General features: G+C 42.1%; 3 protein-coding genes across 10 annotated transcripts in view; 2 read left to right on the top strand and 1 right to left on the bottom strand.

Moving 5' to 3' along the window:
- Positions 1-8,535, top strand: part of zmiz1a (zinc finger, MIZ-type containing 1a) — a 107,681-nt gene extending 99,146 nt beyond the window's left edge. For 6 of the 7 annotated variants that reach the window (XM_030107472.1, XM_030107471.1, XM_030107473.1 and 3 more), the window contains 12 exons: positions 63-131; positions 225-390; positions 505-646; positions 1,670-1,880; positions 2,084-2,189; positions 2,360-2,520; positions 2,604-2,671; positions 2,762-2,830; positions 2,930-3,219; positions 3,488-3,717; positions 4,819-5,100; positions 5,328-8,535. In XM_030107472.1, the coding sequence (XP_029963332.1) occupies positions 63-131; positions 225-390; positions 505-646; positions 1,670-1,880; positions 2,084-2,189; positions 2,360-2,520; positions 2,604-2,671; positions 2,762-2,830; positions 2,930-3,219; positions 3,488-3,717; positions 4,819-5,100; positions 5,328-5,435 (1,902 nt within the window). In that variant the 3' untranslated portion in view covers positions 5,436-8,535. The remainder of the gene's footprint in view (positions 1-62; positions 132-224; positions 391-504; positions 647-1,669; positions 1,881-2,083; positions 2,190-2,359; positions 2,521-2,603; positions 2,672-2,761; positions 2,831-2,929; positions 3,220-3,487; positions 3,718-4,818; positions 5,101-5,327) is intronic. The other variant, XM_030107475.1, reaches the window with a different exon arrangement.
- Positions 8,536-11,089: 2,554 nt separating this feature from the next.
- Positions 11,090-14,077, top strand: ppifa (peptidylprolyl isomerase Fa). The gene is made up of 6 exons (XM_030107484.1): positions 11,090-11,325; positions 11,424-11,454; positions 11,532-11,620; positions 12,282-12,378; positions 13,082-13,157; positions 13,267-14,077. Exons 1-6 carry the CDS (start codon positions 11,182-11,184, stop codon positions 13,400-13,402), a joined length of 573 nt encoding a protein of 190 aa, XP_029963344.1. The 5' UTR covers positions 11,090-11,181; the 3' UTR covers positions 13,403-14,077.
- Positions 14,078-14,997: 920 nt separating this feature from the next.
- The window catches only part of zcchc24 (zinc finger, CCHC domain containing 24), a 32,136-nt gene continuing 21,353 nt past the window's right edge, over positions 14,998-25,780 (bottom strand). For both annotated transcript variants that reach the window (XM_030107480.1, XM_030107482.1), the window contains exons 3-4: positions 22,205-22,369; positions 14,998-19,829 (exon numbers count right to left, since the gene is read on the bottom strand). In XM_030107480.1, coding sequence (XP_029963340.1) covers positions 19,716-19,829; positions 22,205-22,369 — 279 coding nt within the window. In that variant the 3' untranslated portion in view covers positions 14,998-19,715. The remainder of the gene's footprint in view (positions 19,830-22,204; positions 22,370-25,780) is intronic.

Consider the following 25,780-nt stretch of genomic DNA (forward strand, 5'->3'; position numbering starts at 1 on the left):
AGAAAGAGAAACAAATATGCATTATAGCACAAAATATATCCAGTGTTTTATTTCCCTCACAGCAAGAGCCCTTCAACGGTCAGAGCACCAACTTCTCTGGAGGTGGATACTCCTATGGCCAAGGCAACGGGGTATGTTTTCCCTCTCAAAACCACCGCGCCTTACTGCGATCTGAGTTAAGCAAAATGTTTTTTCCATACTGTACTTTCCACCTGTTTTTGCAGCCTCCCAGGCCCGGTAACTACCCCCACTCCCCAGTCCCCGGAAATCCCACACCCCCCATGACCCCAGGAAGTAGTATTCCTCCATATCTCTCGCCAAACCAGGATGTGAAGCCCCCCTTTCCACCCGACATGAAACCAAATATGACGGCACTTCCGCCCCCTCCAGGTGAGTCGTCCAGCCGGTCTGAAGCGAGCGCCTCACACCGCTCTGCTTTCTGCCTCCTGGTCTTTCACTTCATCCTGCGATTTTAAAAGCTGCCTTCCTGCCTTCCTCTTGCAGCCAACCCCAACGAGGAGCTGCGGCTGACGTTCCCCGTCAGGGACGGAGTGGTGCTGGAACCGTTCCGCTTGGAGCACAATCTGGCCGTCAGCAACCACGTCTTCCACCTTCGACCCTCCGTCCACCAAACCCTCATGTGGAGGTAGAAACACTCATTTTCACACTGGAGTGCAACCGTGTGTGTCATAAAATCCATGCAGTTAAGCAGCTTTTAGTAAACTTTTGCACCTGAACTCAACAAAGAGACTTTTTTTCCTTGACTTGGGTCCATTCCTGGCTGGCAACAGTTATATAGAAAATGCCTTGAACTTGATAACATGAATAGAATCAATATTTTCTAAGCTTTTTATCCAGTTTTTCAATGTGTCTAAACCAGAAGAGCAAATAAACCTCTACCAATAAGCTCGATATGGTAATCCAATTGAATTTATTTAAGCATAAGCGAAACTTAGTACAACAAAAGCTTGTTTGTTCACAGAAGTTCTCCATCATTCAGTTTTAAAGTGTACACAGTCCACCTCAATGTGACTGTAAATAAGTGAAAAAGAAATAGTTGAAGGAAGAGGTTACAGGCTGTGACTGATGGCTTGAAAATACTGAAGAATCACTTCCATTCAGCAAAGAGCAACACCTGAACAACCACGAGTGTGGATGACTGATCCTCAGTGGAAATTAGTTTCTTACTCAGTCATCGTTTCACTTATATGAAAAAAGTTTTTTTGGAAACATAAAGAAAGCAGGGTGTGAGTGGAGGATCTGTGAGGAAGTCCATGATCCACATGCACCATTATTCTTATAAATTGAACAATAAAAAGTGAGCTTTTACCGATGCCACTTTTGAAATATATTGTGAAAACTGCAATTACGGCTTTCTGTGTGGATACAGTGTTTCTGGGCAGAAGCTAAATTATATGGAGGCATGTATTGATTTTAAAATGTCCGGTTAAGTTCTTAGCCCTGCTGTTAAATATATTTCACTCTAATAAACTGACTCAATAATTCTTTTTTATAGGTCACATTTTCAGGTTGATTTGAAATACATGATACCATTAAAGGCCTTTCAAGTATTTCAGTGATTTAATAGTAACGGATGCTCCAAATTTTCTGACTGTGCAGTATTTTCTGGACGTTCCATGCGAAGGTTTCCTCTGTGCCGCCCTCGCAGGTCAGACCTGGAGCTGCAGTTTAAGTGCTACCACCATGAAGACAGGCAGATGAACACCAACTGGCCCGCCTCCGTCCAGGTCAGCGTCAACGCCACGCCCCTCACCATCGAGAGGGGCGACAACAAGACTTCCCACAAACCCCTGCACCTGAAGCACGTGTGCCAGCCGGGGAGGAACACCATCCAGATCACCGTCACCGCCTGCTGCTGTGTGAGTGTGCAGAACGGCGCCGACGGAGTCCCGCCGGCGCTGCGCTGAAAAAAATAATGACTCAATTGAAGAGAAAGATCATCTGGAAAGACTTATACACACTTGATTTCACCGAGTGCGTGTTTGCGTGCGCGCGTGTGACACAAACATAAGATGTTTGTACTAATGTGGTTTTGTTTTGCTGTTCTTGTGTTGCTTCGCAGTCCCACCTGTTTGTGCTTCAGCTGGTCCACAGGCCATCTGTGCGGTCCGTCCTCCAGGGGCTTCTGAAGAAGAGACTCCTTCCTGCAGAACACTGCATCACCAAGAGTACGGCTCATTTTGTCTCCCCGTTTGCTTAATAAACACGAATACATCTTAATTACATAACGCCGCACCTGCTTCTCTTTAAGGTCCGCTTAAAAAAATGGGCGATAGAAGAGGCGCGCCTGTTCGCGAAGCAGCAGATTCCCTCTGAAACATGTTCTCTCTCTCTCCAGTTAAGAGGAACTTCAGCAGCGTGGCGGCCTCGGCGGGAAACACCACCCTCAACGGGGAGGACGGTGTCGAGCAGACGGCCATTAAAGTTTCACTGAAGTGTCCCATTACTTTTAGACGAATCCAGCTCCCCGCGCGAGGGCACGACTGCAAACATGTCCAGGTTTGCTTATTTCCAGAAGAAATGAAAGTTGGTGTAAATGTGTGGACATTTCTGATGGGTGTGTGTGATCTCGTTCTCCTCAGTGCTTTGATTTGGAGTCCTACTTGCAGCTCAACTGTGAGAGGGGGACCTGGAGGTGTCCTGTGTGCAAGTAAGTAAATAGTTCTTTATTTTTATGCTATTTTTACACGAAAGTTCTGCAATGTAATGCTTTTTTTTGTTTGTTTGTTTTCATTTTCAGTAAAACAGCGTTACTAGAAGGTCTAGAAGTGGATCAGTATATGTGGGGAATCCTCAATGCCATTCAAAAGTAAGATGTTTTTACCTTCCACCTCCTTGAGGTGTTAAAGTTTTTTGAATTAAAAAAAAAAAAGAAAGAATTCTAATAATCTATTTCCTGGTCCTGCAGTTCAGAGTTTGAAGAGGTCACTATAGACCCCACGTGTAGCTGGCGACCGGTCCCCATTAAGTCCGAGCTCCACATCAAAGAAGACCCCGACGGGCCGCTGGCCAAGCGCTTCAAGACCATGAGCCCGAGCCAGATGACCATGCCCAACGTGATGGAGATGATCGCCCAGCTGGGGCCTGGTCCAGGACCGGGTTCGGGGCCCGGACCGGGACCCGGGCCAGGCCCCAGCCCCTACCCTCCGCATCCTGGTCAGCACCCCAGTGGCAACGGGGGCGATTACCCCGGAGCAGGTATACAGGATATATTTATATATCCGCCCATTCATAGGAAAGAGAACCATCGTGCATTTTAACACAAGAGCTATTGAAGTGTCTCCAGTGCATTAAACAAAGTAACAGCCCCGAGCACAGTTCTGTTCTGGAAGTGTGTTCGCTGTGATGAATGTTTCATAGCAGTTAAGAAGTGTGTGTCTGTTATGTGTCAGCTTCATCAAATGAGTCAGCGAGGCCAAACTGCAGTTAACCTTTGACAAATCAAGTCCTCCTTTTATCCCACCAGGCAACAGTTACCACAGCCAGGGGAACTTTGACTTCCCACATGGGAACCCCTCCGGGGGTGGAGTAGGAGGAGGAGGAGGAGGAGGAGGTGGAGGAGGAGGTGGGGGAGGAGGAGGAGGAGGGCCGCCGATGAATGACTTCATGCATGGCCCTCAGCTCTCCCACCCGCCAGACGGACCCGGCGGTCTCTTACCCCAGGACAAGCCCCTCAACCACGGCATGAACGATGCAGTGAGTGCTTTTAGCTGTTGGCGATAGGAATCAGCCGTTTTCCCACAATAGTTGGGATGATAAATGTGGATGAAAATGCAAAAATGCATTGATGAGTCCGAAAAACTTCATCCCAGACCATTGCTTGTTTATTTTAAATGATATTTTTTATACTATAGTCTGGAAGATCCAGCTTCCATTCAGAATATTTAGATTAATGGGATCACAAGACTGAAGTTCATGCTGCAGAAGATGCCTTTATGTCTGTCTGCTTCTGGTTGACTTGACGTTTCTTCTCTGCATGGTTGACTTTTAACTTGCATGCGTTGAACGGAGAGATGAACTGTGCTTGAAGACATTAATTTAATGAAAGTTTTCAGAGCTCTTTCACAATTTCTATAATTAGTCTTTAATTCGGAGCTGTTCGAACGCCCCAAGATCACAAACATTAAATATTAGATGAATTTCCTGATTATTTTAGTAAGTGGATGATGAAAATCCCCACAAGTTCTCTGTAATTCAATTTAGTAGTATTTTGAGAAAAGTCAGCCTTTAGGAAATACCCTTTTACACATAGTAACTGTAAAATGTTATTTTTTATTGCTTCATGCATTTTTTTAAAATGAGTTGATTTGTTTTGGAGTACAGCTAAACTTCACTTAAAAGAATTATATCTGCTGTCTCTGAACTTGTAGGGTTTAAATGGCTTATTTATCATCGCATCATCGCTTATGTTCACAGAACTCACCATCACACTTGTTTTAAAATGGATATTTTTTTAATCTTCCGTACTCGTGCTATTGGAGAGGCTCTCGGCCACGTTTGTAATGTGAACAAGGTGCAGCCTGCGCCTGTAGCCAGCATGTGTGTTCAGCCATGCTCACATGCTCATGTTGCAGCTGTACGTGTCTGCCGATCACAGCTTCCATTTAGAAGGCCTGTTCCATATTATCCACGCTGGAACTCATTTCGCTCCCCTCTTAACACTCTCTTCCCCCCCCCCCCCCCCCCCCCCCCCCCCCCCCCCCCCCCTCCCCCCTTCCCTGTCTGTCTCTCTCTCTGCTCTACCTTTCTCTTCATCCTGTCTCTTGCTTTTCTTGTTTGCCCTCTCGCACCTTGCAGATGTCCCATTCAGATCAGTCCCATAGCTCCATGCAGCCGAGCTTGCATGCGTCTCCCCACCCCGGCAGCCAGTCAGGGCCGCCGTTGCATCACGGCGGCCAGTCAGGGCAGCCCTTGCATCACGGCGGCCAGTCATCACAGCCACCTCGCCAGCCGCAGCCCCCACCGCAGCCCCAGCATCCCGGGCAGAACAGTCACCCGCACAGCGATCTGAACTTTAACCCGTCCTCAGATGGGCAGATGGCTCAGGGAGCGCAGGACATGCCCGAACCCTCGCTGGATGTAAGTGTGTCAGCCTCGGGTGCCGCGAGCGACCTGTTAACCGCTAACACTGTCTGCTGCAGCTGCGCTCATCTCTTTGCTTTTGACTCTCAGACGGCTGTTTATATTTACACTTTTGCTTCAACAACACTCGGCTGAGAAATTCTGTCACTTTTAGAATCGGAGTCTTCGGGGGTGTTTAAGCGCCATCGGTGACTCTCCGTTTTCTTCCTCTCGTTCGTCCACAGCTACTTCCAGAGCTGGCCAACCCGGAGGAGCTGCTCTCATACCTGGACCCTCCCGACCTTCCTGCCAACAGCAACGACGACCTTCTCTCTCTTTTCGAGAACAACTAGCCCCTCCCCCCTTTTTCCTCTCCTTCCGCACCCGACCGACCGTCCGTCCGACCGCAGAACACAAACACCCAGACCTCTTATCCAAAACACTCGGAGCAGCTTCCTACGCTCGCGCGCACGCACATGTCAGACGGTTCCTCAACGAGACGGCGTGTGGCGTAAGGAGAGCCTCTGGAGAGGAGAACCCCGAGAAGGAAGCGAGCAAGAGCGCCATTCATCCTCGCACTCCCCCCCCCCCCCCCCCCCCGATCTTTTCCTAGTGTAAAGATTCCTCGCACCAGTACAGACCGGCTCAGACTCCAAACACACCAATTCCAACAATTGGTGGGCACTAAAGTCGTTTATATATATACATACATATATATATGAGACTTTTTAACAGAAAACTGTGCAGCTATAATCATTATATATGTAAACAACACAGAGGAGACAGGAGCCCCCGTTGTGGGCTCTTTGAAAAGTGTTGTAGTTTTTGTTCGTTTTGTACTTTTTATGTTCAAAAGAAAGTCGTAGGGAAAAACGTTGTACGAGTTTTTCTAATCCTTTAAAAAAAAAAAAAAAAAAAAATTGTGTTCTTCCAAAACTGTGGCGTACGCCGTGACCTTTGACCCCAGGACTTCCCTCCGTGTGTGTGTGTGTGTGTGTGTGTGTGTGTGCGAGTATGTGTGTGTGTGACAGCTGAATTACTGGAATTCATGAGAATCAGAGCAGTGAGGATGAGACCAAACATCCTCGGGTGTTGACATCATGCAGCGTTTTGTGTGTGTGCGTGCGTGCGTGCGTGCGTGCGTGCGTGCGTGCGTGTGTTTACGTGTCGTCTTCTGTTTGCCTACGAGTGTGTGTGTGACAGACTGCAGGGAGGGGAGAAGAAACAGTCGGCCGTCTCAGTAGTTTCTCTTCCACTCGGTCTGGTTTTTTTTTAATTGTTTTTCGGTATTTATTGCGGCGTTTCACTCTTCCTCATCACATTCAGCGACGTTTTGATCACAAGTGCTCGTGTGCCAATGGCTCCTGTTGTGTTTGTCCAGCCTAAATGTGCTTGATCGTTCATTTTCTGTCATCCTTATACATGTATTTATATGTCATTTCAAATCTTCGCATTTTTTTTTTTTTTTTAATTTGTCGTGTTTGTTTTGTGTAACTTTTATTTTCACATAAAAAAATGAATCTGATCACCATGATATGCTTTTTTTTTGTAACTGGTTGGGTCTGGATGTTGTCCTGGCAGGATCTACGAAACTTTACAACCTATCACTGTATTTTATAACGCAAACACATCAGTGTGCCTGTACCGACAATCCTTTTGTCGTTCTGTTCTTGTTGATCGTTTTGTGAAAAGAAAAAGGAAAAAAAAAAAAAAAAAAAGAAACAACCCATCCTGCATGATCCAACAGTGTTTCCAGAGCTGTTGTATATACTCTTTTGTGAATACGTTGTGACTGTACAGTACTGTACCTAACTATTACTGGCAACAACATGGTACTGTGTGTCTGTCCAGGACTACACACACACTCTCTCTCTCACACACACACACACACACACACTCACAGACACGCACACGATCCCCGAGTCCCTGTCCTATATTGTAAGGAGTCGATCCAAATGCACTCTCACCGGCTTTGTATTGAGTACCTGTGAATTGTGAACAGTTTCTCCACGATCCTGTGACAATGCATCAGTGGAAAAGATTACTCTAATTACTCTGTGAGCGAGCTGTCAGTGAGTTATTTTTATTTTCTATTTTTTTACATATCTGTAAGAATTGGTCAGCTTTAAACGAGCTGTTTTTTTCTATCAAAAAGATTGTCAATGCAGCTTCGAGGTCCAAATTTCTCCAAAATGTATTTGTTTTAATATTATTGGACCAAGTGACCTCATGCTCTTTATTTAAAGTGAGAATGTGCAAAAAAAAAAAAATGTCCTCTGGATTGTTTCGGGGGCTTACTAATGAGCTTTTTTGATAACCAGACTTAGTGAAAATGTATTGACAGGATTTGTGTATTTTCATCATGTTTCCACTTTTAAGTTATTATCTATTTTTCTTTTTGTCCAGAGTTTTTAATACAGGTCACAATTTGGTTTACACAGTTTTATGCAGTACAGACAATGAACTGAAAATGTGCTATGTGTTGTTGGATAAAAGTTACCCCCCCCCCCCCATTTGAGTTTTTGTAATCACTTTAAAGAACCAAATCTGGCTTTATGCTGGTCTTTCAATTCGATCAAACCAGTGTGTCTGACACAGCCGAAGAATCTGATGTCGTCCGTGTTTGTTTATATCTTTTGTTGAAGACAATGCACTGCCGCATTGGGATGTTTTATTTCCCTACACAGTGTGTAATTATAACTGTAACCTTTCACGAAAAAAGAAAAAGAAAAAAAAAAGACACATCTAGTAATTTTATCGACACAATCTCTGCTGTCTGGTTGCAGACGTGGGAAATTGAGTTGAGGAAACGGTTAATAATGTCAAATGAAACTCGGGGGAGGGGGGGCGGGGGTCGCCCTCTCCTGCGAGCATTACGAGGGGGAGGGAGGTCGTAGCTGAGGACTGGGGCGGGCGGCGGGGTCCGGGGATGTAAGGGATATTTGTACATATTGTAAATGACAAATAGAGACACGTTAACAGAAATGTATTCATTTTCTCCAGTGGGAGTGTGCATAGTGTATTTAGAATTTGTAAAGCTTGCATCCTCCTGTCGAGACATTGGATTTGAAAAATGAGTCTGTGTTTGATTGCGTCTGTGCAGACCTCTCTAACCATGCCTGTTCATTTATGTAAGATACTTTATGTACCTCATCATGTGGGGTTCAAGAAAAGAAAAAAAATCTTTTTTTTTTCTTTTTTCTTTTTTCTTTTTTTTTTTTCCTTTGTGTAATATTAAACTTCTGTGTATTACCTGTGTACTTTATAAAGGTGCTACAAAATTATTGAAAACTTTTGAGGTATAATTGGGACTTGGAGACATCGAGCTTTGAGTGGCTCGGAAAGGTTCGTTTCCAAATTCACACTTTGTAAAAAGAAATGAAAACTTTTGACAAATATATAATTTTTTTTGCAATTTGGCAAAAAAAAAAAAAAATGCTATAAAGGTACAATCTGAAGTGATTGGCACAAGTGGCAGTCGTCTATTTGGTTTTTTTGTACATTCAATGTACAATCATTTCATATTCTAAACTGGTCAGAAGAACATTGTGATTTTTAGTCTTGCAAATCTGTATGTAGTTAGATGACGTGACATCCTAATATTTATCTAATAAATATGTATTCAGATGAAACACAACTAATGGCCTCTGTGTCTCTGTGAGTCATGAGATTCTCCAGGTTGTGTCAGTAAAAAGAAACAAAAAAACATTGACCTGGAGCTTTGATTTGCAACAAATAAGCGGTGGCTGAGGGTTAGAAGGTAAAACGGGTCATCTTCCAATTCCAAGGTTCATGGTTTATAGTTATAGTAATATAATAATAGTTGTCACCAAAAAGCAGGTTGAAGGAATGAATAATAATCACACAAATAACTCGAAAGGATATTTCACTGTATAATCACTGATTCTGTCAGTAACGCTGTCACTGAAAGCCACTTACACGAGTAGAGAAAAACCACGTTCTTGTTTTGTTGCTTTGAAAGGAAATCAGAGTGCACAGGAAAAAACGACGTCAGGATCATGCAAACGCCACACAAGTTTTATTCAAAATGCCTCGGTGGATTCAAACCTGCAGTCCGCCACTGCTCCTGGAGGGTAAAACTAACATATTGGTAGAAATAATTCATTGTCATTATAACTGACGTAACATGATAAAATGTTAAAATGTTGCTAAAAAGCTGCAGCAACTGCAGATGGCAGATGAATGAATTAACTAAAGAAGAATTGTTTTTGTATGCCACCTTTTCATTTTTCTTCTATTTTAAACAAATTGCACAATCTCTTACAGATATCATCATAAACTCAAATCAATTATAAAGTTATTCACAATCAATTTATTCATCTCCTGATTAAATAAATGCAATTTTCCATTTAACATGCTTTCCCCTTTTTGGCATTTTGTTTATTTGTGTGGTTTGTAACGAAGTTGACAGATTATAGTTGAATTTCTGATAATCTCAGCTTCCAACTGGTTCCACAAACCCACCACACACAGTGAAATACACACCAAAATTAGTGCTATCAGTTTTAATCGCGATTAATACATTGAGGTCTGGCAATTGGGTCAAAGAAGAGAACTAGAGGATAATAGTCTTTTTCCTGACATTGGGACTGATTTATGAGGATTAGATTCTTCATTGCGATTAATCTGAACTTTAAAAAAGTTAATTGTTGACAGCTCTCCATGAATTAATCACAATTGATTGTGACCAATGCGGTAAAAACTGACAGCACTAACCAAAATACATTTTTTTCAGTTACATATTTTTTGATTTGAACCTGATTGATGCCATTTTAAATTTGACCACAACTTTCAGTTCATATGACATTAAAAACAGCGTGTATGAGTTACCCTTATTGCTTTCTTTGGAAGGACATAGGATGAAGGACGCCTGCCTGTTTGTGTCATTGCTGCCTTCGACATCCCAAAATTAATATCTACTGGGCACCAGAAGAGCTGCACTTTTTACTGCTTAACAATCCCAACATCTGTTAACAATAAAGTCTTGTAGATGGTGGAGCACATTACACCTGAGATTAAATCTCTGCTGCCTCTTTGTCCAGAAATCCACCGCAAAATCTTGCTTCTTGTCTATAAACCTTTGAATGGTCTTGGGCCTAATTTACAATTACCGATTTTCTTGAATAATATGAACCATCCAGAAACCTAAAATTTTCAGGATGAGGTTCACAAAGTTTTCTCAGAAGTCAGAAGCAAACAGGGTGCATCTGATTTCTGACACCCCCCCCCACCCCTCATCCCCCCACGTCCTCAGCCCCTTCCTTTAAAAGCAAGGTTTCATCTTTAAAAAAAAAAAAAAAAAAAAAAGTAAAGAAACCAAAGAACGCCGTTGTAAAACCGATATATTGTTGTCAGCTACTCAGTCAGGAACGTTTGGAATGACGTCACTGCCTAATTTGCATAAATGGTCATTTGTATATGTGGGTCAATGGGGGTCAAATTAGATGATGACGTCATTTAAAAAGATACATTGTTACCAACTCCTCAGTGAGGAAAGTTCTAAATGACATTATCATACAGAAAGAAGGAACTTCTTATAAATTAGGACGCTTCGGCCATAGAGAGCCCTGATAATTACAGATATCTATTAAAATACATCTATTTGTGTTTTATTATTATTTTACAAATGTAGAAATGCCAAATGAAATTTGATTGGTGTGTTGTCACATATTTCTACACAGCATCATTTAAATAATTTAAATTGATGTAGCGTTTTCTGCTTGTAACTTATTCTGTTGAGTGTCCATTCATTTCATTAATCATATATTAAGTTTTATAATAAATAATTCAATCTTAAAGATCCATTAAGAAGGGATCCTAATTCTTAGACATATTTACAAACGTTTTTTTAAGTAATGGAATAGTTACTTTGCCAAATAACTTGCCCAACACTGGTCATAAATGATCAGGGAGTATACCGTGGTCACTAAAATAAATAAATAAATAAAAAAAGCTGCGATAACTTTGCCACGTGGCGTCGCTGTTTGTTTAACGCGGCCACTCTGCTCCGGTGACGTCACATGTAAACACTCCTTACCATATGAAACACTCCGATGGCCAGCTGCAGGCCGAGCTGCGATGTTTCAGCTCAAAAACCGGGCCAGATACAGCTCGCTGGGTGTCGGCGCTGCCAGGCTGCTGTCCTCCGGTCCCGCCGTGAACCCCGTAGTGTTTCTGGACGTCGAGGCCGACGGAGAGCCTCTGGGAAGGATTGTCATTGAGGTAGCTTAGCATTAGCATTAGCTGCAGCGTGCCTGTGTGCACATGAATGCAGTCACTGAACCATCCGTGCATTTGAATGTGTTTGATTTGTGTTTCAGTTGAATGCAGATGTCGTGCCAAAAACGGCAGGTAATTTTAATTTCAGGCCTCAGCCAGTTTCATGCCAGTCACTGTTTTTGCTATAATGTCATTGAAATCTCTCTCAGCAAACTTCAGAGCTCTCTGCACAGGGGAACATGGCTTTGGATTCAAAGGATCTGTGTTTCACAGAATTATACCTGAGTTCATGTGTCAGGTGAGATCCTCAAATGTGTTTTTTCTGTCTTTCACTTTTCGCTGCTGTTTTTTTTTTTCTTTTTCTTTTCAGGACTACACAACATGTGTCATCTATATATAAATTTCAACGCATTGTGCGTTCATGCTCTGCAAAATAAAAATGACATAAGCACTAAAGTCCTGGGAAAAAAATGACCAGAAACAAACAAGTTACAAACCACCCTTCTTCTGAAAAGCTACTGTTCCACATGAGATGAAGGGAAAACAACTTCCAGAAACACAAATCTCTTATTTCATGCAAGTAAATGGTGTCTTCATTGCAGTTGTTGACAGTATTACTGCAAGGTCACTCCCATATCATTTTCCTTTAATGTAAACAAGCCAGTCTGGATCAGAGGAGCTAGTATAGGGGTGATCTAAAGCATGCAGTGCAGGGGGAGGCACACAGTAATACCTCCAGAAATCAGGAGGAGCCTGTGGTGAGAATGGTTTCTTAATCCCACCTCCCATAAACCTCACTTGCACTGCTTATTCGTTCTGATATATTTTGGTTTCATTAATTTTACACCACTGGCTTGACCTAATGAATCTGTTATTCCTCATGAAACAATCAGAAATTCTCGTCTCTGCTGCCAAGATAGTGTTTCATTCTGTTTTTTTCTGTCTTGTTTTTTTTGCAGGGAGGTGATTTCACCAAGCATAACGGCACAGGAGGAAAATCTATATATGGGAAAACATTCAGAGATGAAAACTTCAAATTGAAACATACTGGACCAGGTATGAAGAGACATTGTTGGATAAAACAAATGATCAATCACACATTATACACACATTATAAGAATTAAATTTGTGATATTCATTAGTGAAACATTCTTTTTTTTTCCAAATTGGACACCAGACCAGCTGAAAGAGAATAAATCAGGACTTAACAATTTAGATAATTCCTCTCACATTTTAAACATTCTTTTACTATAGGGTTTTTATGTCGGAATTTTTAAGATGAAACTTTCACATGAGCAGAGCAATAATTAAACACAATCAACAGATAGATAGTCTGTGGTTGTAATATTAACAAGAAACTGGCCTAATATCCTGGAGTTTGGTGTCTGCTCTAATACAGCTGCCTGTCCACTAGATGGCAGGGCCTGTTCTCCTGCAGGCCTGAAACCACTGCTTATATAGATTTTGCAATCCTCATGTGAGTGACCTACTTTTTAGGGAGTCAACATGCGCTAATCAAAATAAATTCTTGTCTTTAATGAACTGTGTCTGCACGCAAACAAAGTGCTTCATCTTGTGTTGCACACAGTGTGCTGGACTTGCGCATAAAGGTACACAGGCTTTTTCACAAGCTTGACCCCCGTTGTGTTTATGTAACGGTCTTCTCAGACCTGAGTGTTAGTTGATCAGGGGTCAAAGGGCATGCTAATCACATTGGGTCTGTCACATTCGGCCCTTTGTCTTCTCTTTATGTTTTCAGGAACTCTCTCTATGGCGAATTCGGGGCCGAACACCAACGGTTCACAGTTTTTCATCTGCACTGCAAAAACTGAATGGTAGGTGTTTCCGTCCTTTAAATTAATTTAAATCTAACTCTGCCACTCAGATCCAACAAGCTGTAAACCAATTAAATGTTGTTGTTGTTTTTCTTGCCGCTCTTGGCAGGCTGGATGGTAAACATGTGGTGTTCGGGCAGGTGAAGGACGGCATGGATGTGGTCACACAGATGGAATCTTTCGGTTTACACGATGGAGGTGTGATCAAGAAAATAGTCATCACAGACTGCGGGGAGATCAAATAACACCTGGGTGTATGCAAAAACCTTTCAGATGACTCAGTATGCAACAATTCAGGATTTACTCTGTATTCCCTCTGATATTCATGAAATTTTGAAGGCGGTACTCTCATAGGTGATTCAGTTTTTTTTCTTAAAATCTGCTCTTTTTACTGTTAATTTAAGTTTTACGAAAGCCAGATGTTGAATATGTAACACTCACGGTCAGGTGTGAAATGTTTCTATTCTGTTTGTGTTTATAAAATCAGTAATAATGAAAACACTCGGGCTTCTAATCGTCTACAGCCAGCTTTGACCTTGACTGGCCCGCTTTGTGTAAAAGAACTAAGCCTTCAACTATGTAAAATTATTGAGCAATTACTCTCATTTACTGACAAATAAACGGCCATTTTCAGATTTTACGAGCTCTCAGTCGCCGTACAGGACATTTGCTCCCTTGTGCCACCAGCCCTGCTGGTTTTAAGGCTTCCCGGAAATGATCCAGCTGCTTTTTTTAGATCCAGACTCCAGCATGACTGACTTCCCGTCCATCAGAGCAGGATGTCGCATCCACCTACACTGGGGCTGAAGAAAGAAAAAAAAAAAAAATTCACTTGGCAGTTGATGGAATATTAGTCTCACTGGACTCAGTCAATACAGATGTTTCAATCTGAGGAGCTTGAAAACATCTTCAGCCGCTGTTCTTTCTGCTTTTTTTATATATATATGTACATATATATGAAATGCGGAGCTTGTTGAAGAAAAATAGAAAGAAAAAAAGGAGGCCAGGACATGTCTGAGGGCCAGAGACTGGGTGGTGCTGCTTATCGTGCTAATACTTTATGAAAGTAAATAATGAAGCGACGTGAAAAAAGCAGCCCTTGCCCTTAAATGAAACCATATGCGCACTGACCTTCCACCGTTTGTTTGAAATCTCAGATTACATTGTTGCTATAGAGACTTTTCAGCTCTCACTCTGTTTGAGCTGGAGATGTTGTAACAAACTTGATATAATTTAGATCCCCACCCTCTGGTTTAGTTTTAGTTATTTGGAATGCATGTCCAATATTGTGTGTGGAAACTTGGCTCCGAGGACAATGGCACCGTGGCCAGCGTGTTTAATACACTTGCAAAACGATGACATCTTTACAACCAGTACAAGCTGGTTCTTCTGTAAATGTCTGCTTTTATCACGCAGCACCCTCTCCTGTCAGCTGGTGTCCTTCACTCTCTGTTTTTCGGACTCAAAAGTGTTGAAATCGGGTCCTGGCAGCTTTTTGTATTTGTTATCTTTCAGAACTTTCATGTAGAAGTGAAGAGCAAAAAAAAACAACACTTGATGAGTTTCTCCTTTCTCGCTCTTCTGCGTTGCACAACCACTGTTGAAAACCTCTTTGTAATCTATATGCTCAGTCCTGCAAAACCCTACAGGCCAGTGTTTGGAGACTCGTACTCTAATGAATATTACACCGGGGGGGGGGGATGATGAGTTGCTTTTGGCCGAAATCGGACACTTTGAAACAGACGACCCAAACAAATCAAGCGACACGATCCAAGCAGTCCTAATCCAATATGACTTTATTCATCAAACTCTCAACAGCACTAAAGCACTAAAATGTTTTCCCAACTAACAAATAAGGCACATTTTGGAATGCCGTTTCATGGACATGAAAAACAGACCTGCGGTCGACCCTCGGGGCCTGTGGCCGTCCTCGTTTCCCCAAAAGCATTGTCTTCCCGACCTCACGCCTGCCTTCTGTCCAATTCAAATATTACATTATTGCAATACTGCATAACAAACATCTCAAGTGATACAGACAGTAAAGAATACAAACATGACTTTCCAACTTGACCACAAAAGTGTTAACACATTTCATGCAGTAAATATGTATTTTCTGCCCGGGCTACATTTGCAGTAAAATGAAATACTTCAGGACGACTAACAATCAGAAGTTGCTGCTAATGTTAAAAACAATATGTACTGGAGCAAACTACTGTAAAGTATTTAAATAAGTATACATTGCACAAAAGTTATACGGTTCTTTCCACAAAAAAAAAAAAAGAAAACAAAAAGAAACTCATGCACATGCAAACTCTAAATCAGTTCTTTGTCACACACACTTTTTTGACAAGAGTATACACTCCCTACACTACGAATAAAACACATTTTATAATAGTTTCTTATCATCGCTGCTTAAAGCAAACTACATCTCACAGTTTAATGTGCTTATACAGTGGTAAGTATCCGTCACTAATTTAGAAAAAAAAAAAAGGATCTTTGCATGTTAACACAAAATATCTTCATAATACGGTTTACACATTGAATACACGTGGCTGTATGGATGTAAATGGCAGCTCATAATTAGTCACATAGCATCTGAATAACAGGATTATTCAACACTGATATCATCATAAAACACAACAATACAATGGCTTATAACTGAGAAGGTATTAATTATGTACCAGCTTTTTTTTTTTTAATAATAATCTATGCAGACATCAATATTTCCTCCTTAGTGTAACTTTGTTTGCATATTCTATACAAAAAGTGTTGTAAAAAGTCTTTCCATAAATATTTCTGCAGGATAACCCTTCAGATTACTGTAAAACATAAAGAAAAAATAACTCCCAGCTTTGATTATTTCTCAGCAATAGGCCCTTCTTCACACAAAAAGCTTCAATATTGCTTAACATTTCAAAAGAGCTACTATCATTGAAAATGATGGCCATCAAATATATACAGAAAACAATCTATCTTTGTTAGGGAAATAACTCTGGAGCTTTTGCAGATTGCTTTACAATTTTCAACATCTATTACGTGTTCCAAAATACACATCTCATTCATAGAAAATAACAATTTTTGAAATGAAAAGGTACTAGAAAAGTCAAGTATATGCAATTCAAGACGCTATGTCTGAAAGCAGAGATTTCTTTCTTTTTTTTTAATGCATCAGCTGCTTCCATTGGCTCTTCATTTGCCATTTAAAATGGCCTCCTCTGAGGGCGGAATCAAACTCTGACAGGATTATTTCTCAATACCTACATTTAATTTCTACTCTACCAGATCTCCGTGAATCCCGATAAAGGCGAGTCGATAAGGCATGGGTGTCTGTTCCTGTCACTGCAGCCAACAGGTTCGGGAAATACCTGTTACGTTCCATCACAACTATCTGAAAATGGTTTGTTCCCAACAGTGCCGGGCTTTTAAAAAAAAAAAAGAAAAGGTTTTTTTTTTTTTTTATTCACACTGAATCTCCAACTTTGATTAAATTGAAGAGGCAGTCCACTAATTGTTGACCTGGAGTTTTGGAGGAGCTTCGTCGCAGTTGCTCACTCAGGTCGGGCTTTGAGAAACGATTACTCTGTAAAAATTCCGATTATCTGAGAATGGGTTGCTGCATATAGTGGATGAAGGTTGTCGCTTTTCAGAAGCAAGCAGATGTACTGACTGGCACAGAAGAAACTGGACAATGTTTTAATGTGGCGTTAGATCGTTTGGACTTCCAGAGCGCAAGAGTTGCTGCTTTCCTAAATAATGTTATTTTACTTCATGACCGACCTTTCATACCTCCTGGAGCCAGTCCCAGTTTACTCTGGGTGAAGGCAGACAAAACTATTGACAGTCCAAAGCACGTCTCAATGATGTTAGTCATACGTTAATCATATCGACTGCTTAAGGCAGTGGAAGAGTAAGAATCCCAAGTGCAATTCCAAATCAAAAAAAGCAAGTGAATCCATGACAGTCTGTCGATATAGCCATTCTTGTATTGATAACTACTTAATCCGAACTGGCATTGTTTCTGGTAGTGAAACCGTGTTTTGTTGTAGCCGCAGCTGCATGCTTCTCCAAACTGAGGACCTGCTAACCCCATCTACTGCATCTAATACACTTACCAGAGCGGACTGCTGCAGCCCGACTGAGAAGAGTCCAAACACATCCTTTAAATATGCCCTCTTTGACCTGAGTTGGTGGGAAGTTCATTTTTGAACTTGTTTTGGACTGAAGGTGAGGATGTATCAGCCTCACTCCGGCAGGACTCCGGAGTGTACGGAGCTGCGGTACGAAATCACCGGAGTGTCCAGTTTAACTCCAACAGATGGAATTTAGTTCAAATTCTCCCAACACTGTAATGTACCATTATCATCCACTCCCACTAAAGCAAGTAACCATGTATATTTTTTGACAAAACCCACGGTTCCTTGGATAAACACAGCTACAACAGATAGAAAAAACAAAGCGTGAGGTCCACAGTTTTGTAGGCGACTCGGTTCTGTTGTGAGGATCGACTAAGAACTAACATCTTTGTTGATATTCCATGACAACAGACCACAGTAGGATTTGTTATTGCCAGCTGGAAGTGCTGGTTCAGCCCATGCCTCCAGCTCGGCTCGCTGCGTTGGAGCGAACACCCACCCTGCCAGTTTCAACCGCTAATGGAGGAGCTTTATCATTTACGTCTCCCTTTGTCACTTCTTGAACGTACGTCAGACTTCCTTTTTGCATCACCGCATGCACATGTACTGCTCCACCGTTCAGCCCGTTCCCACAGGTATTTGTAAAATTTCTCACGGCCTCTGAGTAATGATACTTGAAATCTTTATAAGGCACATATATTATGTTACAGTATAAAATATAATGAACCAGCTTTTATAAGGATAGAAATACAGTACATATAAAAATACTTCACAATACAGGGTTCTCGAAAAGGCAGGTTTCTGTGACTCAAGACCGGATGAATTTCCCCTGTAATGCTTCAAATCTGCACAGTGGTTCATGTAAACATGATGGATGCTTTTTTTTTCTCCCCCCGTTGTAGACACGATAAATGGTTGTCGGCCCCGTTATAAACAAATACAAGTGTAAACAATTCATTGTCACTTTCAATTTAACCATGAATCTTTAGAAACACCACATCTCAAATCAGCCCTTCTTAAAAAAAAAAGTAATCTCCTTTCTCCTCCATCTGAACACTCATACAACAATTAGCCGTTGGACATCATTGTTTCTGAAGGGTGTAAAAGTTTCCATTTTTCCTCACTGGCTACTTCAAGGCTGCCAGGCATCCTTTGGCACTAAAAGTTTAACTCCGATCTCTTCAACATCTCCCCCCTTCTGTGGTTAAAATTTAATCTAAGGCTTTTATGTGAGCAGTTTAACCTTCAAAATCACATTTACTAACACTAATCAAATTGTGCAAAGATGTTCATTAAACACGGAGGAGAAACTACGTGGACATGCAAAACCTCGCTGGAATTTCTGGTTTTCACCGGTCCTCATTTTCCATCTGGAATTAGGGCAACACAGTTGTTTTATCTTGCATCTATATGTATCTAGCACGACAGATAACTGGAGAATTTACGTGGCAGCGAAAAATACTTGAGGGAGGGTGAATGAAACCTTATCTGCGAGCGATGCACTAAATCTAGCCGTGGAGCAACTCTACGCAGCCGAACCTACAGTAGTTTCTAAAGACAGGTGGAAGCAGTTGCACATAATGTGGTATACAAACATACAAAAAAACAAAACAAAACAAATATTTCTTTATGTCCCAGTTAAAATTCAGATTGCACACTAGACAACAAGTAAATAAATAGGCCAAATGTAAGCTCGGGATGTATGGCACATTATCCCTCAGTTAATTCACAGTTAATAAGATGTGCTGTTGACCCAAACACGGCAAGACGTCGAAGGCCTCATATACATTATACTGTCGTGAGAGGCCCTGGTTCATCACATCACGACACACTTCACTTGGCAGGGAAATGGAAAGCAGATCTCTGTAAACACAAAACCGTGGAACCCCGAGGTGAGGTAATCTATCCAGACCGATATTGTCAGCGACACCAATGAAATACATGCCTGGTGCTAATTCATCTTTAGAATAATTTGTTGAACACTGAGTTGGAGTAATTGGGTTGTGTGGCTACGGATAAACAAAGCATTTAAAAAAAAAAGAAAAAAAGTAACTACTTTTGGTAGATTTTTTTTTTTAGAGTTTAAGAGCACTGGAAGAGACGGGCCGATCCAGAGCAAATGTGTTCCTCTCATTCTTGGACGCGATCTTCAATACTGTCACTAGCAAAACAAAAACAATGACTAACATCTGCGCCGGAGCACGGGGACCAGGCTTGATTGCTGTGGTGGAGCGGGAAGGCATCAGAAAAAGAAGGGAGGATCACAGTGTGTGTTGGAGGTTTTCCCGAGACGCGGGGGGGGAAAGGCGCTGTGTGCGGGGCGAAGCGGAGGGGAAACCTGGACGCCAACTGGGCAGGGGAGGAAAGCCTTGATGAGCGAAAGGAGTCGGGACCAAAGATCTTCTCTGCCTCTAAATGAAGGTGGTTATTGCACACGGCGGCAGTAGTAGCCCAGGACTTTACATTTCTCACACAGGTGTTGCGGGTGCTCCTTACTCTGGTCGGACACGTCCAAGCCGTCCGGCTTCTCCAGCGGCCGCTGGAGATACGAAACAGAGAAGGCAGTAATGAGTCATATTAAACACTGGCGAAAACAAAGCGGAGCAACACGCTGCGTAAAAAAACCTCTGAGGTTTGCGAGCATTTTTTCTGGCAGCAGAACAAACTTTGGCCTCCAAAGCAACTCCCATAAACCTCACGGACCAGAAGTGTACTAAGTACAATTAGTTTTAGCGATATGGCACTGCACCACGAGCGGGGGAAACTCACAGCTTACTTTAACAACCTGGCATTAAGAGGAAAAAAAACTAAAAAAAAAAAAAAAAAATCCAATATGCATTTGATCAGAACGACCTGTATGGATGTATCCGCTTCGTGGGAAGGGATGTTTGGAGGTTGTTTTAACAGTCCAGCTGGAAAATTGTACTTCTCATCAATTGTTCGGTTCTCGTTCGGCTTTTTCAAAACCTTTATTTATTTCAAGTAGTTTAACGAAAGGAAAGCGGGTCGCCACGGGTCGCCGAGAGGAGATATTTCAGCCGTCCGCTAATGAGCCTGCCAACAAATGTGGAGGCTTTACTGTTGCTGTGTGAAAGACATTAGGTCCTTGAGGAAAGTTGGAAACACTGATGTAGTTTTTATGAGGTCCCCTCAGTGGTCGGCGTTTAAGGATCTGAGCTGCAGGTATCTTCTTCTCTGCTGAATCGTCCTTCAGCAAGAAACTGAAGAAGCTCCAGGGAGTTGTGTTCTGTACGTACGTTCTGAGCTCTTTCTATCTGGAGGAAGTGAAGGGGGGGTGGTGGATCTCCCCTACCGCGATCAATAATGTACAACTTCATCTGGTATGTGCGCTTGGCACATAAGCAGGAATCACATGGAAGAACGTTAGTTTTGTTTGACTCCAGGGTGTAGCTTTTATGCAATGGATATTGGGGAGACTCTGGCTGTGGGATTTTTCAATCAGACAAAAACAAAAAGATATTCAACCTTGCAAAAATCTAACAAAGTGGCTCTTTATGCAATTTAAAATTCCAACAAATGAAGATTTGATCTAATAATGGTACTCATTGCATGTAATGTATTCTACTGATCACATTGATCCAGAACAGGCAGTTCATGGAAAAGTTGTGGTGGGTTTGCTGTTTCCTTTGTGCTGTCCTGATATGCACACCATACATGTTTGCTCTCTGGTTTTTCTTCCCAGTTTTCTGAGCATCGTGCATTTGGTATCAACTTAACTGGGAACAGGAACTACAGAACTAAATCATCTCCATAGATCATTCAAGTGTAGGTTGGTGAATCTCTAAAGTCTGTCAGATTTCTGTCACATTTTCCTCTTTTATGAAGCACATCAATTCTTGACTGTAGGTCTCAGGATTTATTTTTCTTGTCAGGCATCATTCATATTTACAGATGCCCATTTTGAATGTCTCAATCAAAAAAAGGGGGTTTTGATCGGTCGGTGAGGTCCAATCTCAGTTCATTTATTAGATTGCAAATGCAGAGAATTGGCTTCCCTGCAAGCAGCTTTTCCACAAATACAGAAGCAGAGAAAAGTAACATTTTCTCACTGAAAAGTACAACACTGCTGACGAGTGTAGTTTAGCTTCTGATTTGACACAAGATGCAAATGGGTAAACAAAAATTGGGAAAGCATGCTTCTTTAACTTCCATTGACCTGTAATAATATAACTTCTGGCCAGACATTGAGGATGAATTAGCCGAGCAGCGTTCCTTTCCTGCTTCGTTTCATTAAGCGTTAACAGAGCGGAGCCTCGTCAGCTCGAGGTATTCGGGGAGCGAGCTGGGCCTCCAGCCGTAATCCTAATTTTATTTCAGGAAGTGGAATTGGAAGAATGTTGAAAAGCATAAATATTAAAAGATGAAGTGTTGAGGATAAATATATCTTGAGCCGAGGGTGGATTCTTTCTCCATCTCGGCAGTCAACAGGCCGTGAGGAACATGTTGGAGGGTAAGCTGAACGGACAGTTCACCGGCGTGTTACTCTCTCTGAGACTTGTTTGGAAGAACACTCCACTAAAAGTCGGCAATGATTCCACTTTCTCCTATTAAATATGCAGCTGCAAGTCACAATCCCATCCAAGTTAGTTTGTGTCTTCGAGTCTATAATAAAGAACTACTTACTGAAAGATTTAATGACGTTCAGTAAGTCAAGCCAAGTTCTTATCTCTCAGGAAATGTCTTTAGTTTTCTTTTTAGTGCAGCATTATGGTGGGGATTTAATTTTCAATTCACATTAAGGAGAAATTCAATTTCTCACAAATTAAAGTATTAAAATAGGTATTTTGTGTTGGGGAACTAAAGTCAACAACTTAATTTGTGTGAGTGATATTTTGAAATCCAATATTTCACTGGAAACTGTCAAAGTGAATGTGCTCGGACCGGCTGAAGTACCTGTTTGTGTGGATAGACGTTAATGTGGCATTTGATACATTCTTGTCCCATGTTGGCCCAGGAGTTGCCACTCATCCACTTCCTCTTACACTTGGGGCACTTGTACTCTCCAAAGCATCTCTTCTTTCCTTGGTAGGGCGTCAGTCCTTCCCCTTTGGGTCTGGCCTGGGCAGAACAAAACCAGCAGGATGGAATATATTCATATTTGGAAAAATCATGTGTACTTTTTCACAGAAAAACAGTACTTAAAGTAAAAATGCAGTAACTGGTGAGCTGATGCTTCAACTTATAGGCCTGCAAACCAAAAGGGTAACAGACATTGAGTACGATTTTACTCCCGTCACTACAGGAGGATGCAGTGTCTCCATATATGGTGAGTCTATTGGGATTTATGCACATCACCAGTTAGTACAGCGAGAGCTAATCCAGCTTAACAGCTATTCTGTATCTTATTCCCGTTGCTTTAGGAGGGCAGAGCGGCGTATTCCTCATTCAGGTGGAATGTCTATCATTCCATTCATTCAACATTTATTCTTGAGGAAAACTTTTTGCTTTGAGCTGGACAGAGGTGACTGCAGGGAGTGTCCTTTTTCTCGCCAACTTCATCATACATAACACTCCTACACAAACGCCTGGCACGATGGGTAATTGACATTTGCTTTTATTACAGCTGCATTAAATCACCCCACTGATTTTCATGGGAGAGATGATTACAAACAGTCAGCCAGCCATGAAAAAGCACGAGCCCGAAGGCAATACTTCAGGGAGGAGCCACCTCCATGACTTCATGTTGGCGTCTGCATTCGGGCTACTATAACAGAATTGTGGCAAAAGACAGAATTTTCCTCTAAAAGCATGTCACAAACAAACTGATGTCATTAAAACAAACTGTCTTCGGCAATGCCAAAAGAAACCCAAATGTGCACTGATTAGTGAGTTTGTCAGAGCTTGTCATTATCAGTTTGCAGCTCTCTCCACGGAAAACAAGAGCAAAATCACCCCAGACCTTTCATTTATACTTTGTAACTGTCTCTATCAGGCTGGGAGGGGCGATTCTGGTAAACAAGATCCTTCATTTGGAAGATAAATATTGTGAATTGGAACATGGAGGCCACTTGTTATTTTATCTCAAACTTTAAAAATGTTCTCCTGCGAAGACGAAAATCTGATCTGACAGCAAGAAGTAATCTTAATGCACAGCGTGCAGCTGATGGCTGCTTTCCAGAAAGTTAGGAAATGCTCTGCCATCAAAGTGAAATCAGACCTGTCCAGTCCACTCCCGACTCCCCTGCAAGACTGCAGATTGTTTTCATAATCACTTTAACATTGGTTGCAGATTTTGGGATGGATGTGCTGGGGCACGAGGGTAGAATACGAGAGAAAAGGAGGGGGTTACGATCTGTAACCATGGTCTTCCCTTATTTTGTCCCGGCCCGTGTATGAGTAATAAAAACTTTAATCAGCAGCATCTGGCTCTTTCCAAACAGACGTCAGCGCTTTGCATCAGCACCAGCGAGCCAGCGCTAAGTACGAGCGGCTGTGCCGCGGCTCGGCCCCTCAACAGCATGACCTCAACCCCACTGTCAGCTTTGCATCTCCCACTGTGACAGCATGCAGGCTGGAAAATCTGACTTCTGCTGGCCCACGCCACGCCGCTCTATGCATACTGACAGCCTCTGCTTTGACGCAACCTTAAAGACAATACCAGAGCAACGTGTTTGGTTGGATGCGCTCCTTTGGATCGTCTTGCTTCTGCAGCTCTGTCCAGCAGAACACTGAAGGTTTTGATTTTAGAAATTATGTCACATAAAAGAAAAAGAGAAATGTGTGAAGAAAACCACCGAGCGAGGCACGACTTTACGGATTCCCATGCAGAGCGGCGACTACACCAGAGCCTTCGGACTCTCAGCAGCTGCCTGCCACTGTTTCTGGTTATCTAGTTCTGCTTATACGACCAGTTGATTGTTCCATGCAGTTCACATCGAGAAATAAAACACTGGTGAGTAACAGTTTACCGGGTTGCTTCCAGCACGTTGTAATCACTTTTTTAAACCTGCAATGATTCTTTTCTCAAGACTGCAATTTTCTAATCGAGAAAGGTTATTTAATATCAGAGACACAGGCTGCTTCCCTCCAAAAGTTTTTGCCACAGGTGGGCACTCCCAAAACATGTGCAAGGCGTTTGGAGAACACAGCGGATTAGTTTTAATTTTCATGGGATGCATTCTCCGGGGAGTAAGTTCACTTCTGTGCACATATTTCAAATGAATTTGTTGGTGGTCTCGATTGCGGGAAGCCAATGAAATGCAAGCCCACACAGAGTCCCTGTCAAAATCTGGAAAGTTTGGGATATCATTTCTCCACTGCCTGTACACTGAGAGAGTTTTAGAAGCGGATTTCATGTGATTTGACTTAAATGTGACTATTTAGATATTTAAAAATGAACTATGATCAGAGCACATGATGTAAAACTCACCTGAACCCTTGTTACTCTTTTTCAAAATTTGTCAGTAATAATTTCCGATTGCGGCTGTTTGTTTGAATGTAAGAGAATCTCTCCCAGACGCTGCAGCCAGGACTCAGCAGGACACAACCAGCATTCATCCTCCTCATGACCATTCCTCTCTTGCTCCAAGCTGTTTCGGGGTCTGGCCTCGGCCTCTGGCTGCACATCATGATCCCGCTGCAGCTCGGTGCTCAAACAGATAGCCCCATACACTGCTGGAACATTTAGCTGACTGAGTTAGACTCATAATATCAATACATTTGAGCCATTTAATTAATGATCCCTCATTTAGCTTTTGTTTTTGAGCAGCAACAAATTAATACAGCAGGGATATTATTGTTTGGAGTATCTCCAAATGTCCAAAAGTAAACTGAAGCAGAAACTGTGCAAAATTTTCGAACTTGTGACATTTCGACACAAACATTCTACAAATTCTATTGGTGGAAGATTAAGAGAAAAGGACGTAAAGATCCAGGACCATTGATTCCAACCAGCACTGCTCTCAGAAAGCAACAGAGAAGTCAACAGTTTTCAGCTGTTATGCTGCAGAATTAAATATGCACTTTTGTTTTGCACAACTGACATGTACTCCGGTGCTTATTTGGACGTTTGGAGCCATAAATCTTCGTCTTACACTCACATTGTGGTCAGTTGTCATCGGGCCATTTCAACACGCTGCCTCTCATGGAGGTCTGGGATGAAGGGCGAGTTTCGGTCTGAAGTCATGAACTTTACAGGCACAGCTGGTATTGCACATTCCAATGGACACCCAAACACGTGGGAACAAATGTCACAATAACATCTGGGCTGCTGTGCCACTGCTGCCAGCAGAGGCAGGCTGGGAAAAACAACAGTGAGGCCGCAGAATAATGAAGGAAGCTTTGGGTTTCTCAATATACATACATACATGGGCCGCTCTTCCATTTACACTGGTCCAGTGGATTAGAGATAAAAACTCTGAGCTGTAAACACTAGAATGACTGAACAAATGTTTTAGTTGGGGTTGATTTCCAGGAAAATAACCACTGAGGCAACGTTGACAAACTGTTCACAATACACACAGGAGAATG

Source organism: Salarias fasciatus, chromosome 13 (genome assembly GCF_902148845.1).
Source record: "Salarias fasciatus chromosome 13, fSalaFa1.1, whole genome shotgun sequence".
Taxonomy (NCBI): Eukaryota; Metazoa; Chordata; class Actinopteri; order Blenniiformes; family Blenniidae; genus Salarias; species Salarias fasciatus.